Below are 21,931 nucleotides of genomic sequence, written 5' to 3' on the forward strand. Positions count from 1 at the left end.
GCACCTGCTGACTTGGGGAGTTCATCTTTCAATGTCCTCTCTCTTTTTGCCTTCATACTGTTCATGGGGTTTCTCAAGGCAAGAATACTGAAGTGGTATGCCATTCCCTTCTCCACATTTTGTCAGAACTCTCCACCATGACCCATGGGTCGCCCTACATGGCATGGCTTAGTTTCATTGAGTTAGACAAGGCTGTGGTCCATGTGATTAGATTGGTTAGTTTTCTGTGATTGTGGGTAACACAGAGTTACTGGTATTATTTTTATATTGTATCATTGTGTTACATTTGTTAAAATGATGACCCAATATTGATATGCTATATTAACTGAATTTTATGTTAGAGTTCACTCTTGGCATTGTATATTGTATGAGATAATGAAATTTAACAAATGTATAATGACACATGTACACCATTCGGGCTCAGCAGTTAAGAATCCACCTGCAATGCAGGAGACACAAGAGTTGTGGGTGGGATGATCACCTGGAGGAGGGCATGTCAGCCCACTCCAATATTCTTGCCTGGAGAATCCCATGGACAGAGGAGCCTGGTGGGCTATAGTCCATGTGGTCACAAAAGAGTCAGACACAAATGAAGCGACTGAGTGCACATACCCCATTACAATATAACACAGAATAGTTTCTGCCCTAAAAACCTCATGAGTATTATATCCTCTAAAAATCCAATACTGTCGTCTGTTCTCTCTCTCTTTTTTTTTTTTTTTTACCATCTATCTGTTCTCTCTTTAAATGTTCTTTTCTCCTGGCTTCAAAAGTCATGTTAAAATTACCTTGTTCTAAAATAAAATTTTTATTTTATTCCTTAGTGACTTCCCAATGCCTGATCAGATTCTTTAGAACTCAGGCCATACCAGCCAATCTTGGCTATTCATGGTTGCTTTACATTACCTTATGCTTTTCTATTTCTTGGCTGCTGCTAAACGACTTCCATTCTCATATACTGCTGGAGTATATGGAGGACATGTTCACTGAGACAGCATAGATTCTCTTTTTGATATTATATGCCAAATGAACACATGACATTTATTTTGCTTTTTTATAAGAATTAAATAATGAAACCACTTCCCTTTCTTCTTCTGACATAATGGGTTCAAGTAAAAATTCATTCTAATTATGTGATAGACAGTAAGGCAACTTTGAGCTTCTTCTTAAGCCAAGAATCTGAAAACAAACCTGATTATTTATCTTCAGGATTAGGAAGAAAGAAAATGAAAAGATACTTTCTTTATAGTCTTATCTCTTCAACCATTTATATATCTCTGTTTTCTTTGACTAGATTAACTCATTCCTATTCTGCATGGTTGAACTACCATATTTTTGAATTTCAAATCTCAATTATTTTTATCATTCTTTCTATTGCAATGTATATATAAGGAATCAAGAGTGCTTGTAACTTAGCATATTTCACTTTTAATTTTCCAATAGTAAGCTCATAATATTTTGCCAGTACTGGACTTACAGAATATTTGTGCCAACAAGTTCACTAAACTCATTTTTTTCTAATCTTTTTTACTTCATTCACTGTTGTGGTACATAATAATTTAATGGCAATCTGATACATACCAAGCATTTTAGTAGAAGTAGTAAGTAGAAAAATAAGGAATGGTGAAAAATTAACATCTGATTTTAAAGGGCAGGTAAAGTCTCCTTCATATTAGAGGCCTGCAGTCCATGGAGTTGCAAAGAGTCAGACACGACTGGGTGACCAAACAACAACAAGTTCTACTTTTACAAATTTTAAAAAGACCATAGATAATATAAAGTGATTCCTCTTTTACTTTTGCATTTTAAAGATTTATTTTCTAAATTTTCCTATTTGGCACATGTATTTCTCTTTTTGACTTAGTAATAGGTGAACATTTCTATATAACTCTGCTCAACTTTATTAATTATGATTTATGACTTCTAGCTGATAGCCCTTTACCTGGAATATTGATAGCACTGAGAAGTCCCCTTTCTGCCAGGATCAGAATTTACACATACTTCCAACTTAAATGTACTTCATACTTCCAACTTAAACTCTAACATCTTTCTTGAGATGTAATTCACATACCATAAGGTTCACTCAAAGTGTGCATGTTTTTAGTATATTCATAGACAGCTCTCACAGCAATTTTAGAGTATTTCCTTCAATAGAAACATTGTTCCCACTACTAGTCATTCTCCATTACCCCTGAACACTACCCCCTACTCACCAGCTGTAGACAACATTTGTCTACTTTCTTTCTCTATAGATTTGCCTATTCTGGATATTTAATATAATAGGAATCAAACATATGTGGTCTTTTGTGAGGGCTTTTTAGCACTGTGTTTTCAGAATTCATCTATGTTGCAGCATGTGTCAGCACGTCATTTCTTCTTATCCCTGAATAATACTCATTTGTGAATATACTACATTTTGTTCATTCATAAATTGATGGACATTTGCATTAGTTTCACTTCTTGGCTGTTATGAATAATCCTGCTATGGACATTCATGTCGTTTTTACATGGACGTTTTATAGTTCTGTGAACTTTTTAATAAGATTTTTATCATTTTAGACCATGTATTTAGGGTCTGTAATGCTTTTTAATTTTTGTATATGGTGTGAGGTAAGATTCCAACTTTATTCTTTTGCATTTCAGATATCCAGTTCCCTCAGGACTATTTGTTGAAAAGACTAATTTTTTTGTCCAATTGAATTGGCTTGGCCCTGTTGCAGAAAGCCTTTTCTGTCCATTAAAAAATGATACAAATGTTTATATTTTATAGCAGCACTATTCATAACAGTCAAGAAGTGAAACTAACGCAAATATCCAACAACTTATGAATGAATAAACAAAATGTACATTTACAAATGCAGTATTATTCAGGGATAAGAAGAAATGAAGTGCTGAGCAACATAGATGAATTTTGCAAACACTGTGCTAAAAATCCTGTCACAGAAGACCACAAATATATGTCTCTGCTATAGTAATACCACGGGCTTCCCTGGTGGCTCACATAGTAAAGAATCTGCCTGCATTGCAGGAGACTCAGGTTCGATCCTTGGGTTGGGAAGATCCCCTGGAGAAATGAATGGCTGCCTACTCCAGTATTCTTGCCTGGAGAATTCCAGGGCAGAGGCACCTAGCAGGCTACAGTCCAGGGGATCACAAAGAATCGGCCAGGAGTGAACTACTTTCACTTCCATGATAGTACCACAGTCCATTGATTGCTATAGTTTTGTAGCAGGCTTAAAGGCTGGGAATTATGAGTCTTCTGACTTCATTCTTCTTTTTCAAGATTATTTTGACTATTTGGAATTTTTGCATTTTCTTGTGAATTTTAGAATTGGCTTATCAACTTCTACAAAAAAAGGGAAGCTAGGATTTTGGTAAAAGTTGTATTAAATTTATAATCAATTTGGTAAATATTATAATAAGTTTCTAAGTCCATGAATATAGGATTTTTTTTTAAAGATCTTTACTTTTCTTCAACAACATTTTGTGGCTTTCAGAGTATTTAAGTTTTGTACTTTTGTTAGTGCAAAATATTTTTGTTAAGCATTTTTATTATTGTGTATTTTTGATGCTATTATAAAAGAAATGGCTTTCTTTATTTTGTTTTTGGATTGTTCATTGTTAGTTTATAAAAGTACAGTTGGTTTTTTGTATGTTGATACTATATCCTAAATCCTTTCTGAAGTCATTTACTAGCTCTAATAGCTTTTTAGTCTTTATTGCTTGTACCATACAGATATGGGAATGGGGACAGACAAGTGGGGAGTAGGGAGACTTGTCAGATTAATGACATACATACACAGAATGGAAAAAAGAATCCCTTGTACCCAAACCAACCCCCACCTCACCCTAAGACTTCTCTCTGAACTACCTGTAACATTTTTATTTAAAAGTCTAATATAGCAACATCAGCCCTTTTGATTACTGTTTGCATAGCATCTTTTTCCATTTCTTTTACTTTCTACTTTGTGTCTTTGAATCAGAAGTACATTGGTAGTTGTTGTTTGCTTGAGTCATTTATTGTTATCTTGGAAACCCAAATTTCATACAACAAGTTAGCTTTTAGGAGCATTTTTAATTTTAGGGAGAACTAAAACTAAAATGTCTCAGAAGTTGTCACTTATTTCATAAAGTTTTATAGTATTTATGTATGAATTTCTTACAAGTAATTTGGAGAAATGGATCATTTCTTACTCATCTCTTTACTCCTACTTAGCTTTAGTTCTAAAACACAGTCCCTCTGACTCTGGGATTCAGCTACATTGTACAACAGGCAGCTCCTCAGATGCTTTGTGTATTCACACCTATGTGTCTTTCCTGATACCTTCTCTTCTTCATCTGTCAAATCTTAGTTACCTTTACCAAACTTAATAGTACCTTCTGTTTTAAATTTCTGTCTAATTTCTCAGTCAAAAGTAATCATGCTTTTCTTCTGTTCAAATTACAATTTTGTAACTTTCAGGATTTTTTACTTGTAGTTACTTACAATCTAAGTAACTATAGTAATCTAAGTAACTTATAGTTACTTATAATCTACTCTCTGTAGATTATAAGGTTTAATTCATTTTCATCTTTTTTATTGCTCCATATTTAGAAGTTTATTATTGGATAAATGAATGATTAAATGAATGGTGGAATTTTTTGTTTTATAGCCGAGAGACACACAAGATTGCAGTATTTTATGTTGCTGAAGGACAAGAAGACAAACATTCCATTCTCACCAATACAGGAGGAAGTCAAGCATATGAAGATTTTGTAGCTGGTCTTGGTTGGGAGGTATTGTTTTTAAATTATATAAATATCATTTTATTTCTATTTGGAAGCAGCAGTTTTCTTTTTCCTTTTAGTTTACGTTAGAAGCATTATTTTAGGAGACTCAGCAACTTAACAATGGATTTGTTATTGTTTCTGCCTTATATCTCATCTACAAAGACAGCAGAATTGGGACTTAGGAAATCTTTTGACTGTTTTATCGTATAATATATTGTCAGAGTGTGCTAAACTCATAGACTTAAAAGATCCAGATTTTCCTCACAATTATGACCATTAGACTAGTGATCTTAAAATGAACGTATAAGTATTCTAGGACTGTCCCAAGGATTCTAACTAACCATGTTGGCATGGTTAGTTATGAGGAGATAAGTTTCTAATCCTCAACTTAACTAAAATTAATGTGTGAGAACCCTTCTACCAGTCTCTTGCCTCTCATTTTCTGTTCTTCATCTTTGTTAAAGTATACCTCTCACTCACCTGAGGCCTACATTGCCCTCTAAGGTTTGGTACCCAAAAAAGAGACAGTTCATTCAAGAGGGCATGTTCCTGAGAGAGAGTATCTCCAATCACAAAGCAGGAAATATTGGAAGGTGCTGCACTCTATGTCATGCTAGCAACCAATTCATGTCAAGGTTCCTGAACCAATTTGTCTGTGTTAATAATTATAGCTGGGAAGTGAGGTGTTTGTAATAGATTTGAATTAGTATGTTTATTTAAATTGTAAAATGGTGAGGCAGACATGTTCTAAGAGAAAATGAACTTGATGTGGCTGATCGATTTGTCATTAATAGCAGACATTTTATATATATTGGATCAGCAAAATTTGTGCTCTGAAATTTGATGAATATACATATATATTCATCATATATTAAAATTTTAATTCATATTTAAAATATATATAAATGGAGGAACCCACTTTAAAAATTTTTATTTTTAATTTATTCATTGTTGGTTGTGCTGTCTTCATTACTATATGTGGGCTTTCTCTAGTTGTGTCTAGCAGGGACTACTCTACATTGCGTTGCATGGGTTTCTCATTGCAGTGGCTTCTCTTGTTGTGGGCTCTAGGCATGTGGGCTTTAGTAATTGTGCTGTGAGGGGAAAATATATGTAAAGAACACACATATAGCTATAGTATACTGGAAATTGGACTTCCCATGTGGCTCAGTGTTAAAGAATCCGCCTGTAAATCAGGAGACATGGGTTCAATCTCTGGGTTGGAAATATCCCCTGGAGAAGGAAATGGCAACCCACTCCAGTATTCTTGCTTGGGAAATCCTATGGAAGAGGAGCTTTGCAGGCTACAGTCTATGGGGGGGTCGCAAAAGAGTCAGACACAACTTAGCAACTAAACACCACCACCACCAAGCAAATATTCGTGGCAATTATATTACAAACAGGGGAGGGTTAAAGGACATAAAGTGACATAGGGTTTCTGTGTTTCACTCAAACTGGTAAAATGACAACATCGGTAGACTGTAATAAGGTATGTTTCATATAATAAATACCAAGAAAAACCAGTAAGAAACATATAACAGAAGATACACTCAAAATGATAACTAAAATCAGAGTTCTAAAATATGTTTCAGGTAACCTGTAAGAGATAGAAAAATAAAACAGCAAATGTGCAGAGAACAAAAAAATTAAATGGTGAGCTTATGCTCTAATATATCTGTCATTACAGTAAATATTAATGATCTAAATATAACAATTAAAATTGGCAGAGTCGGGACTTCCCTGGTGCTCCAGTGGTTTAGAATCCACCTTCCAGTGCAGGAGAAGCAGGTTTGATGCCTGGTCAGGGAACTAGGATCCCATATATTGCAGGGCAGCTAAGCCCATACGTGTGCTGCAGCTGCTGAGCCCACATGCTCTAAAGCCTGTATACCACCGCTTGAGAGAGAAGCCTGCAAACCACAGCAAAGAGCTAGCATGCTGCAGTGAAAGACCCAGCATGCCGAAAGATCCCATGTGCTTCAGCTGAGACCCAAGGCAGCCAAATAAATAGATGTTTGTTTTTTTTCCCAAAAAATTGGGTGATTGGATTAAAGAACATGACTCACTTATATGCATTGTAAAAGAAACTCACTTTGAGTATAATAATATAGGCTGGTAGAAAGTACATGGACAGAAAAAATTATATTGTGCAAATCTTAAAGCCAGAGTGACTGAATTTATATTAGATAAGGTAGGCTTCAGAGAAAATTATCAGAGATAAGGGACATTCTATAACAGTGATAAAAGGGTCAGTCCACTAAGAAGACTTAAAAATCCTAAACATATGTGCAGCAGACAACAGAACTGCAAAATATGTGAAGCAGAGCTGATAGAACCAAAAGAAGAAATAGGCAGATTCACAATTATAAATGGAGACTTTACCCCTCTCTCAACAACTGAGAGAAGTAGACAGAAAATCAGCAAGTATATAGAGGGTCTCAACACCACCAACAACCAATAGGACCTAATTAACATTTATATAAAACACTCCACCCAGCTATATCATAACATATTTTCAGTGTCTAAGGAACATATACCAAGATAGACCATGTATGAACCATTAAAAGAAACTTCAGCACGTTTTAAGGTGTTGAAATCATACAATGTGTTCTCCAACTACAGTAGGATCAAACTTGAAATCATTAACAGAAATAATGCGAAAATCTCCAAACACTTGGAAAAGTTACATGCCACATAATCCACTTACATAAGATTCTTGAAATGACAGTTTCAGTAGTAAAGAACAAGTTAGTGATTGCCAGGCATTAAGAAAGAAGTGGGGTAGGGGGGAAGTGGATGTGGGTCGTGTAACAGGGCAACACGGGGAATCCTTGTGTTGTCTCAGTCATATCAGTATCAGTATCCTGGTTATAATATGGTTCTGCATTGGGGGAATCTGAGAAAAGGGTATATCTTTCTATTATTTCTTAGAACTTTGTAGAATCTACAATTAATCTCCAGATAAAACATTTAATTGAAAATTAGAGATCTGCACGTTACAGAACTGTTTTATAGCAAGGAGCGCTAAACTTAGACTTTCTCCTTTATGTACTCAGAAAATTGACTTGAAAGTAAATAACTTTCTAAAAGAAAACAACAAAAGGTACACTCAAAATATCATTTTTTAACCTATCAGCAGAGGTCATACAGTTTGATAATATATTTGAGAGCATATGAGAGAAACACTTATGCAACTGTTGGTACAGTCTACAGAGAGCAATTTGCTAGTGGGTTTCAAAATCAGAAATGCACATGTCCTTTGACTTACATTTCCACTTTTGACTGTTGGTCCTACAGATCTGCTTTCACAAATGCAGCATGATATGTGTTCAGTGTTATCCATTGCAGCATTGACTGTAATAGCAAAAGATTGGGAAAGTCTAAATATCCTTCAAGTAGGGCACTAAATTATTGTACATCAAGAAAAGGGACTTCTGTGAAGTCCTAAAAACAAAAAGATGAGTCTCTTTACTTACTAATAAGGAGTATTTTTCAACAAGTTTTAAGTGCATTAAAGCAAGTTGCAGAACATTGTATATCTATGTTGTGTGTGTGTGCACACGCACATACATACTTTTAAAATTTAATTGCATATAGAGAACATTTTTGGAAGCATACTTAAGAAATTGCTTTGTTAGAGTGAAACTGAGTAGCTAGAGATGAGAAATATGGAAGAAAAAATACTGATGTATCTTTTAAATTTTTTTTAAAAATTTATTTATTTTAATTGGAGGCTAATTACTTTACAATATTGTATTGGTTTTGCCATACATCAACATGAATCCGCCACGGGTGTACATGTGTTCCCCATCCTGAACCTCCCTCCCCGTACCATCCCTCTGGATCATCTCAGTGCACCAACCCCAAGCATCCTGTATCGAACCTGGACTGGCGATTCGTTTCTTATATGATATTATACATGTTTCAATGCCATTCTCCGAAATCGTCCCACCCTCTCCCTCTCCCACAGAGTCCAACAGACTGTTCTATACATCTGTGTCTCTCTTGCTGTCTCGCATACAGGGTTATCGTTACCATCTTTCTAAATTCCATATATATCGTTAGTATACTGTATTGGTGTTTTTCTTTCTGGCTTACTTCACTCTGTATAATAGGCTCCAGTTTCATCCACCTCATTAGAACTGATTCAAATGTATTCTTTTTAATGGCTGAGTAATACTCCATTGTGTATATGTACCATTCATCTGCTGATGGACATCTAGGTTGCTTCCATGTCCTGGCTATTAAAAACAGTGCTGCGATGAACATTGGGGTACACGTGTCTCTTTCAGTTCTGGTTTCCTCGGTGTGTATGCCCAGCAGTGGGATTGCTGGGTGATAAGTCTTTTGAACTTTTAATTGTATGAATGTATTACTTAGTTAAAAATAAATTTAAGACATTATAAATGAGGAAATCTTATGGTAGTAGCATGACAGCTAACTTGTTATTTATACATTCAGCCATTAATAGGATATACTGCTAGTAGAGACATGTTCAGTTCAAATATGCAGAAATTTGCTTTTGTAAGTCTGTGCTTTGCACTTATTTATATTTTGTTTTTTTACAAGCGTATACATAGCTTGTTTCTCTGAATGGAGAGATACAAGCAGTGTTTAAGTTTTAGTTTTTTCTTTACAATATTTCTTTGGTTTTTTACAATGAGCACAAGTTACTGGTCTGTGTGTCGAACAAGTCCAGGGGATATCATCCAGTGAAATGACCCTGATATTAAATATATCATACTTATAATTGGGAAAAAGAGATTTAAAAGTCTTTGCAAAGATTAATTTGAAGTTTTTTTAAAATACATTTGAAGTGTGCGTTTTTGTATTTTTGTTCTGGGCTATGATAGGTACTAATAATTAAGAAGCTAGTTTTGATGAATAAATATGTCACACCAAATTATTTAATCAAAGTGACATTACTGTTTTTTTTTTTTAAACTTTTCCCCAGATCATTTCCAGTGTTGATTTTTGCCGCTTGGTTTTTACTCTCTGCCCTTGGTGTCCCCCCCACAGACTTTACAATTTAACACCTAGCAGCCTAACAAAAGATGCATAGTGCTCAGCAGTTGATTCCTTTGCTAATTAGTTCCTACTAATTAGAGATCCTCAGATACTTAAGAAGATCTACCAGTGTATAGAATAGCTCTAACTAATAATTCTGGGACAAGCCATGGTTGGTAGTATGCAAAAGACTTCATTCCCCATATTTTTGCAAAGTGAGAGATTTGAGTTTTTTTCCGTAGTGAGTTTAGTTTGGTTTTGTTAATAAACATTTTGTGTCTTTTCATTGTTTCTAGGTAAATCTTACAAACCATTGTGGTTTCATGGGAGGACTACAAAAAAATAAAAGCACTGGATTGACCACACCATATTTTGCTACCTCTACAGTTGAAGTAATATTTCATGTGTCAACAAGAATGCCTTCGGATTCTGATGACTCTTTGACCAAAAAAGTAAGTGCTAAGGAAAAAAGTGCTCAGAGTTAGAATCCTAGAAAAATATGTAAGCAAGTAATCTAATTGATTAAGAGCTATTTCTGAGTAGTCTGTTCTTCACCTAGTACTGTCTTGAGGAACAGTATTGTTGCAGAGTAAACTGTTTTCCTTAATGATATGATTGAAGGTTATAGTCTTAAAAAAGCATTTGCCTTCAAGAAAATGGGCATTTGACAAATTGAAAAACTACTGTATATGTTCAGATTGATGAAATTATAATTCACATCCCCACACAGAGATGGATATAACATTTATATTGATTAAGGGAAAGGGGAAAAAATGAAAATGTGAATTATTATAAAGCATTTAAAATGTGCTTTATAATAAATTTTAACTAAAATTAATATAGCAGATAAAATAGGTCTTAATTCATTAAAATACATTTTACTGCCTTAGAATTTATGGGAGGTATAGTGAAACGGTTTTAATGGCCCATATCTTTTAAAACCTACACCACCATTTTGCTGTAGCAGATGCCAGCATTCAAAAATCATTTTAGTGCCCACAGACATATCCTGGAATAAAGTTGTGTGTGCTCAATCCATGTTTGGTGTTTTTAGGGAGAAACATAATTTTCAAGTGAAACCTTGTCCACCATTTCTTTTATCTTCTTTTTTTCCTATACCTCAGTTTATTCAAAACCACTGCTGAATGTAACCTGCTTAATATAGTAGATCATTTTACTCAATATTCTTATGTTACTTAGTATCAGAGCTCGTAAGAGTTCATTAATAACCTATGAAAACAGTTTCATACTTATACTCTTTTGAAAAGGAACTTCAGAATTCCTCTTAAATACTTTATAATATTGAATTAATACCTTTGATGTTTTTTGTTTCCATTTTAGAATACTGTTGGAAATTACATACTAAATGGGTAATGTTTAGAATAACTAATATATGGATGCTAATTAGATTGGAATGAATAGTAAAGGTATAGGTAATTGATGTGTAGGAAGGTAAGTATACTTAGTCACAGATTTTCTATAGAATATCTTAGCATATAGTTTTTAGTAATACAGAATGAGACATAAATACTGACAAGAAAATGGTAAAGATTTGGGTTGGTGTAAAACTTCAGTTAAGCACTTTCTTCCATCTTCTCATTTTAAATCTGTATGAAAATAAGCCATACCCAAATTAGAGACAATTATGGGTATAGTGCAAAAAGATAAATTATTGTAATCATTAAGAACTTGTCAGTGATCCTCATTTTCACAGAACTGTGGATACAACTTTTAAACCCCAGAGCAGAGTCTAAAATTAATAGTATCTTCAATTGCAAACATAAGAGCAGAACAAAGTATATCATTCTTTGTTGAAAATTTTTTAAAGAAACTTATGTAGGATATTTTTACTTCAGTATATTAAACCTGATGGTTATAAGGTACTTTAAGTTGTATTTTTGCAACCTTTGTAGAAATGTTTTAAATTAACATTTCTTATTTCCTTCACAACAGTCACAAAGGTCTTCCTTAATTATTTAAGAAGAATCTTAAGTGGATGTTAAACAATCCATTATAGCAAAATTAATTTTGGAAATGTGTTAATACCATTTTAGAATATTTAAATGGTTGAGTTCTAACTAAAAGTATACCCTAAATGGTGAAATTTTTAAGTATTGGATATATTAGAGTATATTGAGGGATTAAACCTTAAATACTAATAGTTTGTTTTATTTATATGCATTGAAATTTTTTATTGTGGTAAAATATGTATATAAAACATAAAATTTACCATTTTAATCATTTTAATATGTACAGTTCTTTGTCATAAAGTACATTTACAGTGTGGTACAGCCATTAGAAACATTCATTTCCAGAATTTCTCCATTTATTTCAAAATATTTTTTGACCTATGTGTTACTTAGAACTGTGCTGTTTAATTTCCAAGCATTTGGGGCTTTACCAGCTATCTTTTTGTTATTGATTTCTAGTTTAATTCCATTGTGGTCTAAGAGCAGACATCATATGATTTCTATTTTTTTTTAATTTGTTAAGGTGTGTTTTATGGCCCAAGTATAGTCTATCTGGTGAATGTTGTGTGCGAGTCTGGGAAGAATGTGTAATCTGCTATTGTTGAATGAAATAGTCTATAAATGTCAATTATATTCACTTGATTGATGAAGCTGTTAAGTTCAACTGTATCCTTACCAGTTTTCTGCCTGCTAGGTCTCTCCTTTTCTGCGAGGGGTATTACAGTCTCAACTATAATAGGGGTTCTTCTGCTTTCCTTGCAGTGCTGTCAGTTTTTGCCTCACATATTTTGACACCCTGTTTTTAGGTACATACACCTTAGGATTGGTTATGTCTTCTTGGAATAGTGACCTCTTTATCATTAGGTTATGCCCCCCTTTATCCTGGGTTATCTTCCTTGCTCTGAAGTGTGCTGTCTCTGAAATTGGTATATCCTGCTTTCTTATTGGTGGTATCATGGTATATCTTTCTACATCTGTTTACTTTGAATCTGTATGTGTCTCTATATTTAAAGTTGATTTCTTGTAGACAACATATAGTTAGGGCTTTTTTTTTTTTTTTTTTTTTGATCCACTCTGACAGTCTCTATGTATTTGAATCATTGACATTTAAAGTGATTATTAATATAATTGGACTAATATTTACCATATTTGTCATTATTTTCTATTTGTTACTCTTGTTCTTTAGTTTTGTATTTTACATTTTTTTCCTGCCATTTGTGGTTATAACAGCATTTTACGATTCCATTTTCTCTCTTTTCGCATATCATTTGTGCTTTTTTTAAAAATTGTTTTCCAGTTCTTGCCCTAGAGTTTGTACTATTCATTTATAACTAAGTCCTCTTTCAAATAACACATGGTGCTTCACTAAAAGTACCTATATGCCCAGTTTTTCCCCTCCTGTCCCTTGTGTCATTGCAATATCATTTATTTTTACTTTTACTTAACCATGTATATAGATGAGCGTGTTAGGCACTCAGTTGTGTCCTCTTTGCAACCCCATGGACTGTAGCCCGCTGCTCCTCTGTCCATGCAATTCTCCAGGCAAGAATACTGAAGTGGGTTGCCATTCCCTTTGCCTGGGGGTCTTCCTGATCCAGGGATCGAACCCAGGACCCCTGCATTGCAGGCAGATCCTTTACTGTCTGAGCCACCAGGGAAGCTCTTATATACATAAGCATGCATTATCAAATACATTGTTGCCGTTTATTACCTTAACCTATTATGTGTTAGATCAACTAAGAATAAGAAAAATAAGTTTTTATTTTGCCTTCAGTTATTGATTCTTTGATGCTTTTCCTTTCTGTATGCAAATCCAAATTTCTATCGTTTCCCTTCTCTCTGAAAAGGTATTTCTTATAAGGCAGGTCTGCTGGCAACAAATTCCCTCAGTTTCTGTTGTCTGAGAATGTCTTTATTCTCCTTTACTAGTGAAGGATAATTTCACAGGGTATAGAATTCTAGATTAGTAGTTTTTTGTCTCAGCCCTTTAAATATTTTACTCTACTTTCTTCCTCCTTTCATTTCTTAGGAGAAGTCAGATGTAATTTTTAATCTTTGCTTCTCCATAGATAAAATGTTTTTCCCCCTTCTGGCTTCTCCCAAGGCTTTTTCATCTGTAATTTTCTGATGTTTGAATGTGATATGCTTAGATGTAGTTTGGGGGCCTTTTATCCTGCTTAGTGTTCTCTGAGCTTCCTGGATCTGTTATTTGGTGTCTAACATTAATTTGGGGCAATTCTCAATCTTATTGCTTCTGTTTCTCTCCTCCTATACATAAATGTTACACTTTTTTGTGGTTGTCTCACAGTTCTTGGATATTGGGAGGTTTTTTTCAGGGTTTTTTTTTTTTCTCTTTGCTTTTCAGTTTCAGAAATTTCTGTTGTTATATCCTGACGCTCAGAGATTGTTTCTTCAGCCTTGTCCAGTTTACTAATGAGCCCATCAGAGGCTTTCCTCATTTTATTTACATTGTTCTTTTTTATCTCTAGCATCTTTTTTTTCTTTCTGAGAATGTCCATCTCTCTGCTTACATTATCCGTCTGTTCTTGCATGCTGTTTATTTTTTCCATTAGTGCCCTTAGCATATTAATCACAGTTGTAATTCCCATATCCCTGCCATATCTTACGCTGGTTCTGATCTTCATTCTGTCACTCTTATTTACACTGAGTCTCCAGCAGTTTGTCACCAACAACTCAGGTTTTCCTGCTCTGGCACTGGCTCCTGCAGAGCTTTCTGCTCTGTTAAATTGTTATTCATCATATTTGCCTATCCAATTTTGGGACAGCAGTTTTGCCTATGACCTCACTTCTCTGATCTAAGAGAGTACTGTAGTTGATTTTTCAGTTGTTCAGCTTTTTACTTGTTGCTAGGACAGAGTGATAACTTCTCTTCTCCTTACTTGCCAGGCTGGAAACTGGAAATCTCAGAACTTTATCCTCCCAAACAGAACTCTATATCCATTAACAATAACTTCATTACCACCTACGCCCAGCCCCTAGTAACCTCTAATTTGCTTTCTTTCTCTTTTAATTTTCCAATTCTAGATATCTTATATAAGTTGGAATCATATAGTATTTGTCCTTTTGTGTCTGATTTCATTTAGCATAATGTTTTCCAGCTTCATTGATGTTGAAGCATGTCAGAATTTCATCCTTTCTGTGACTGAATAGTATCCCACCTATGTAAATGCATTTTGTTTGTCCATATATCTATTGATAGATACTGGGTTGTTCCCACTTTTTAGCTATTGTGAATAATGCTGCAGTGAACATTGTCATGCAGGTATTTGTTTGAATTCCTATTTTCCGTTCTTTTAGGTGTATAGACTAATGAGTGGAATTGCTGGGTAACATGGAAATTATATGTTTGGCTTTCTGAGGAGTTGTCCGGCTGTTTTCCAAACTGACTGTGCCATTTAACATTTCCACTAGCCAATGCACAAAAGTTCCAGTTTTTCCACATCCTTGCCATTACTTGTTATCAGCTATCCTAATAGGTGCAGAGTTTTATACTGTCTGTGGCTTTGACTTTCATTTCCCTTTTGAATAATGATGTGCATCTTTTCGTGTGCTTATTGGCCATATGTATATCTTCTTTGGAGAAATATCCATTCAGCTCTTCCACCCATTTTTTAAATTAGGTTGCTTGTAATTTTCTGGTTATGTTATTGGAGTTCTTTATATATTCTAGATGTTACTGTCTTATCAGATATGTAACTAGCAAATACTTTCTCCCATTTTGTGGGTTGTCTTTTCACTCTCTTAATAGTGTCCTTTGATGCACAGAAGTTTTATTTTGATGGAATTCAGTTTATCTATGTTCTCTTTTGTTGCTTCTGAATCCAGGAATTCATTGCCAAATCCGATGTCGTGAATATTTTCCCATATGTTTTCTTCTAAGAGTATTTTAATTTTTGCTTTTATGTTTATGTTTTGGATCCATTTTTAGTTATTTTTTTGTGTAGAGTATGAGGTAAAAGTCTGACTTCATTCCTTTACATGTGGCTATTCATTTGTTGCACTAATGTTTGTTTAATAGACTACGCATTCCTTTAGTGAGTGGTCTTGGCACCCTTGTCAAAAATCAATTGGTTATCTATGTAAAACTTTTACTTCTGAACTCCCTATTCTATTCCATTGGTCTGAATGTCCTTTTGCTTTAATTAAATGCTTTAATTACTGTAGCTTTGTAGTAAGTTTTGAATTCAAGTAATATGAATTTTACAACTTCATTCCTCTTTTTCAAGATTGTTTTTATTATTCATAGTCACCTGAGATTCTATATGAATTTTAAGATTGGTTTTTCTATATCTGTGAAAAACCTTGTTGGGATTTCAGTAGATTACACTGACTCTTTGGATCACTTTAGTAGTCCTTTCATGCATTGGAGAAGGAAATGGCAACCCACTCCAGTGTTCTTGCCTGGAGAATCCCAGGGACGGGGGAGCCTGGTGGGCTGCCATCTATGGGGTCGCACAGAGTCGGACACGACTGAAGCGACTTAGCAGCAGCAGTAGCAGCAGCAGCAGTAGTCATTTTAATAATGTTAAGCCTTTCAATCCATGAATATGGGAAATGTTTCCATTTTTTTATGTAGTCTTTCATATTTTTTCAGCAATATTTTGTAGTTGTCAACATCTTTCTCCTTAAATTTATGCTAATATTTTATTCTTTTAATGTGTTAAAAACTGAATTGTTTCTACAGTTTCCTCTTCTGTTGTTAAAAATGCAGCTGACTTTTGTGTGTTAATTTTGTATTTGTTGAATTCATATTAGTTCTAACAGATTTTATTGTAGAATCAGGGTTTTCTGTATATAAGATTGTGTTTTTTCAGTGTCTCTAAAGAAACAATTCCTTGGTCCACGATTTTGCTGACACAACACCCTAGACAAAAATTTTAGTTTTTCTCTCCTTTTAAGTTAGTTAATTATAAATGTAAAATTGTATATTTTAACAGTTTACCAAGTGGAATAGGATAGGTATTTTTTTCTAATTAGTTGGTGGTTTTTTTTGTTTTTTTTTTTTTTTCAAATTATTAAAAAAAGAATGCAGGCAGATACATGGCATAATTTCCCAGTTGTTTAGTACTGAAATGTAAGAAGTATTGTAACTTTTAAAAATACAGGGGACTTCCATAGTGGTCCAGTGGTTAAGACTCTGCACTTCCAAAGCAGGGGCACAGGTTCAATTTCTGGTCAGGGAACTAAGATCTCACATGTTGTGTGGTGCAGCCAGGATAAATATATAAATAGGTAGGTAGGTAAGAAAAAAAAAATAAAAATGTAAGCATATATTTATCATTTTAAAATTTATAATGCAAGCATGCTGTTATGTTAGTTGCTAAAGTAACTATACCTGTTTTATTGAAGAAAATTATCCTGGATAGATACACTTTTTTAACCGAAAGCATTTTAGGAGTTTGTTTGTTTGTTGTAGTGAAAAATCTTCAAAATATCACTTCTTTCACATATAAAAACAAAATACCATATAAAAACAAAACCTGTCAAAATTATAAACAGTATGTAATAAAGTGATATCATTTTGGAAGGTATAGTTCTCTTGTTTTCTCCAGTAGTAATTTAAGTAATCTTAAAATCTTCTCTATCAAGGTGGGACTAAATTGATGCAATATTTCACTTAATTCAGTAGAGAGGAAAAATTTACCCCATTTCATAATTCAGTATAAATTATTCTAGACCTTCTTTTCATAGATTTCAAGAAAGCTTTATATTTATTGCTCTCTATATGAGGTTTCTTTTTACTTATTTTCTCTGCTCAGTGGTCTTCAGAGTCCTAGTATGTAAGATTTTTCTAAGTAACAAGCTTATATTTTAGCTCTATTATAGTATCAATTTCTTTTTAATAAAAGGTTAAATGCTTAAACTTCATCATAGAAACTAGTTGTCTTATACCAGTTCTCCTTAATAAAAAAATCACTTTCTGTATTGGTATTTTTTCTCCTGAATTTAATAAATTCCACATTAGTGGTAATAAGTTGAGGCCTAGAACATGTGTCCTATTACAAATGAACAATTGGATATCATTAGGTTGTCCCCCTTTCCTTTGTACATATATCTTTAGGTGTGTTAATCCATTCAGTAGACACATTAATGAGCACTGGTTGAAGTGTAATATTGAAGGAAGTAAGGCTTGTTGACCTCAGCATGGAGTTTAATACCTCTAATTAAATTAGATACTCGACAGTCAGTATAAAGAAATAGCTGTGCCTCTGGCGAGGTAGAATTATTTATGACTCTGGTTCTTTGTTTTAAACTTGATAGGAGAAAATCATTTATATCTATTTTATAGAAACTAATTTTAGTTTTTACTTTTTATTTAAACTATCATGTGGTAGTTCTGTAAATTATTTTTGAGCATTTTAGGTTCTTAGAATTAGAGGTAAATATCTTTGTTAAATAGAGGTAAATGTAGCTGTTTATTTCTTGACAAGAAAGGCTTTTTCAAGGATCAAAATGATAGCAACAGAATTTTTACAACATGGACTAACTATACTTTTTTTTTTTTTTTTAAACAAATTAACCAAGCATTCAGTCTACAAAGTAGTCTCTCTTAGAAATATTACACCACCATATTAAGAATCTTGATGTAACTCCAGTCCAACCTTCTGTTCTGTAAATTATCTCTACCTGAGGAAGATTGACGGAAAATGGTTAAAAATAATTTCCACTTAACTGAGTTTATTCACCCCTAAAAATCAAAAGTGCTGCAAGCATTGGTATAAAGTGTTCACAGGAGCTTGTCTCATTTCCTCTGTCTCCTTGTTCTAGCCACTTGCTGATACTCTGCTTCATAGGTAGCTGAATCACCCTTTTAGGAATTTGACGAAGATCAAGTTGAGATAATTGTAACCTACTTAGTTGGACTCTCTAGCCTATCTTTCATTTCCTGGACCCCCCAAAAGAGAGGAAAGAAGCACTTTATTTAAGTCAGTTCCCTCTGAAACACTGTTAGTGTCTTGGACAGCCGTTCGTTTTCTGTTTTGACATTTGGTCACAATAGTTTCGCAAGTAAATGAGCTTTATCGAACTGCTTGGTCTGATTTTAACTTTAAATCCATTTTTCTGAATTTTATCTAGAAATAGAATTAAGATACTTCATTTTCCAAAGAACTATATTCTAGAATAGTCTGGAAAATGAAAAACAAATTGAAGGAATAATAAAATTTTTTTCATTGTGTTAGTAAAAGTGTAGTTAACGTAATAGTTAATAATTCTTTGGAATTATATACATCATTTTAGCCCCAAATTTAGTCACATTATATAAAATAATTTTAATATAATAAACTCTACCTTTAACCCCAGGTGGCTCAGTGGTAAAGAATCTGCCTGCAGTGCAGGAGATGCAGGTTCCATCCCTGGGTCAGGAAGATCCCCCCTGGAGAAGGAAATGCAGCCCACTCCAGTATTCTTGTCTGGAAAATTCCATGGACAGAGAAGCCTGGCAGGCTACAGTCCACAGGGTCGCAAAGAGTTGGACACAACTGAATGACTAACACCTTTAACCCAGTTTCTATAAATATACTCCTGATGATAAGAATCAAAGATAGAGAAACCAGGAAATAGAAATGGTTCAGAGTAAATTTATCTTATCACTGTGGCTGGTTTAATTTGGATGGTATAGCAGTGGCTTCTCATTGCACATAGATTAAACTAATTCCTTACCATGGCCTTCCATGCCCTACAAGATGTGGCTATTTGCCTGTCTACTTCTTCAATCTCATCTCTTGTCACTTTCCTTTTCCTTTACCTGAACCTGGCCTCACTGGCTATCATTCTAACCTGCCGTCACATCGAGCTCATTCCTAACTCGGGCTTTTCACTTACTGTTTCTTTCCATTTGAAATGCTCTTTTGCCACCTCATCAGGCTTTCTCCCCGGAGGAGGGAATGGCAGCCCACTCCAGTATACGTGCCTGGAGAATTCCATGGACAAAGGAGCCCGGTGACCTGCAGTCCATGGAGTGGAAAAGAGTTGGGCACGACTGAGCAACTTACACACACACACACAGCAACTAACACACACACATACAGTCACACACACACACACACACACACACACATATGCTTTCTCATCTGCATTGTTCTATTCTCAGACTCACATGACATTTCCTCAAAGAGATCTTTCCAGACCATCTGAGCTAAGGAAGCCCTCTCTACCCAGTAACACTACCACATTACCCTATTTTATATTTTTAAGCACTTACCACCATCTAAATAGTGTATTTAAGTAAAGCCATGAAGTGAAGTCACTCAGTCATGTCCAACTCTTTGCGACCCCATGGACAATAGCCAACAAGGCTCCTCCATCCACGGGATTTTCCAGGCAAGAATACTGGAGTGGGTTGCCATTTCCTTCTCCAGGGGGATCTTCCCGACCCAGGGATTGAACCCTGGTCTCCCACATTGTAGGCAGACCCTTCACCATCTGAGCCACCAGGGAAGTCGTAAAGCCATCAGTGCAGGTGATTTTATTTTTATGCTGTACACTATGTAATAAAAGAAAAAAAATTGCTAAGTACTATGGTATATCTCTTTAATAGTATATTTATCAAGTGTCCACTCTGCTAAAGTATTATAATACTAGATGCTGTTCCTATTCCTTCAAGAAGCTTTTCCTAATTACTAGGAATGAATGATCCAGACAGCAAGTGAGTTATGAAAATGTATGAGAGTATATTTTTTCACATGGTTGAAGAGTATATGATAGTTTATGTTTTGCTACATATGAAGATGAGGGGCAAAGAATGATGGGCTTGGGACAGTGAGTACTAACTCAGTTTCAATTTCAACACATCTACCACTAATCCCCTGAAATAACTGCCTTAACTTAATTATCTTCTATGCATTCTTCAAATGCCATTATAGTTCAGTTGTCTTTGTTATTTGCATTCAGAGAAGTATATTTATATCATTGTCTATACTGTTAATTATTCATTAATTGAATAGTTTTTTACTTTCACTCCACTGGACTTAAAGCTTTGTGAGAAAAGAAAACACGCTTGTTTTTCCTCACCATTGAATCTCCAGTAGCTGGTACAGTACTTCCCTGGTGGCTCAGACAGTGAAGAATCTGCCTGCCAATGTAGGAGACCCAAGTTCTGTCGTTGGAGAAGGGAATGGCTTCCCACTCCAGTATTCTTGGCTGGAGAATTCCATGGACAGGAGAATCTGGTGGGCTACAGTCCATGGGGTCACAAAGAGTGGGACACTACTGAGCGACTTAACATTTTCACAGTGCACTTGGCTCTCAATATTTGCCAATGTTTGAAAGAAGGTAGATAGGAAAGAAAGAGGGAAGGCCTTTTAAGAACTCCAGAACTAGTCCAGCTGTTAGGATGACTACATCTTATGTAGAGCAACAGTAGAGGCATTAGGAAAGAAAGTACAAAAATGGAATATAATACTTTTTAAATTTTTTTATGAGCTCGTTAGAGATAACTATAAGTGTAGTTGCTCAGTTGTGTCGGACCCTTTGTGACCCCATGGACTGTAGCCCGCCAAGTTCCTCTATTCATGGGATTCTCCAGGTGAGAATACTGGAGTTGGTTGCCATTCCCTTCTCCAAGGGATCTTCCCGACACAGGGATTGAACCCGGGTTTCCCGCATTGCAGGCCAATTCTTTACCATCTGAGCCGCCAGAGAAGCCCAGAGATACTATAAGGAAAACGGAAATTGAAGACTTTCGGGTTTTGACCCTAAGTGATGATAATTAGTTGTTGCTGCTGCTAAGTCACTTCAGTCGTGTCCGACTCTGTGTGACCCCATAGACGGCAGCCCACCAGGCTCCCCCGTCCCTGGGATTCTCCAGGCAAGAACACTGGAGTGGGTTGCCATTTCCTTCTCCAATGCATGGAAGTGAAAAGTGAAAGTGAAGTCTCTCAGTCATGTCCGACTCTTAGCGACCCCATGGACTGCAGCCTACCAGGCTCCTCCGTCCATGGGATTTTCCAGGCAAGAGTACCGGAGTGGGGTGCCATTGCCTTCTCCGAATTAGTTGTTACGTGCTTTTAATAGAAATAGGGACATCAGGGGATACGTTGATTTTGTAAAAGAGATGATACAGTTACATTACCTGAATTTTAGTCTCCAGCATCAAATGAATGATTTTCACCGAGGAAATCTAGAATTAACTCTGGAATCTCTCCTGATAATCATGGAAAATG

At 35.0% G+C, this 21,931-nt stretch overlaps 1 protein-coding gene across 9 annotated transcripts in view; it reads left to right on the forward strand.

The window, feature by feature from the left end:
• The window catches only part of RALGAPA1 (Ral GTPase activating protein catalytic subunit alpha 1), a 207,800-nt gene that overhangs the window by 151,749 nt on the left and 34,120 nt on the right, over positions 1–21,931 (forward strand). For all 9 annotated transcript variants that reach the window (XM_025270980.3, XM_025270981.3, XM_025270983.3 and 6 more), the window contains 2 exons: positions 4,653–4,776; positions 10,074–10,229. In XM_025270980.3, the coding sequence (XP_025126765.1) occupies positions 4,653–4,776; positions 10,074–10,229 (280 nt within the window). The remainder of the gene's footprint in view (positions 1–4,652; positions 4,777–10,073; positions 10,230–21,931) is intronic.

Source organism: Bubalus bubalis, chromosome 20 (genome assembly GCF_019923935.1).
Source record: "Bubalus bubalis isolate 160015118507 breed Murrah chromosome 20, NDDB_SH_1, whole genome shotgun sequence".
Taxonomy (NCBI): Eukaryota; Metazoa; Chordata; class Mammalia; order Artiodactyla; family Bovidae; genus Bubalus; species Bubalus bubalis.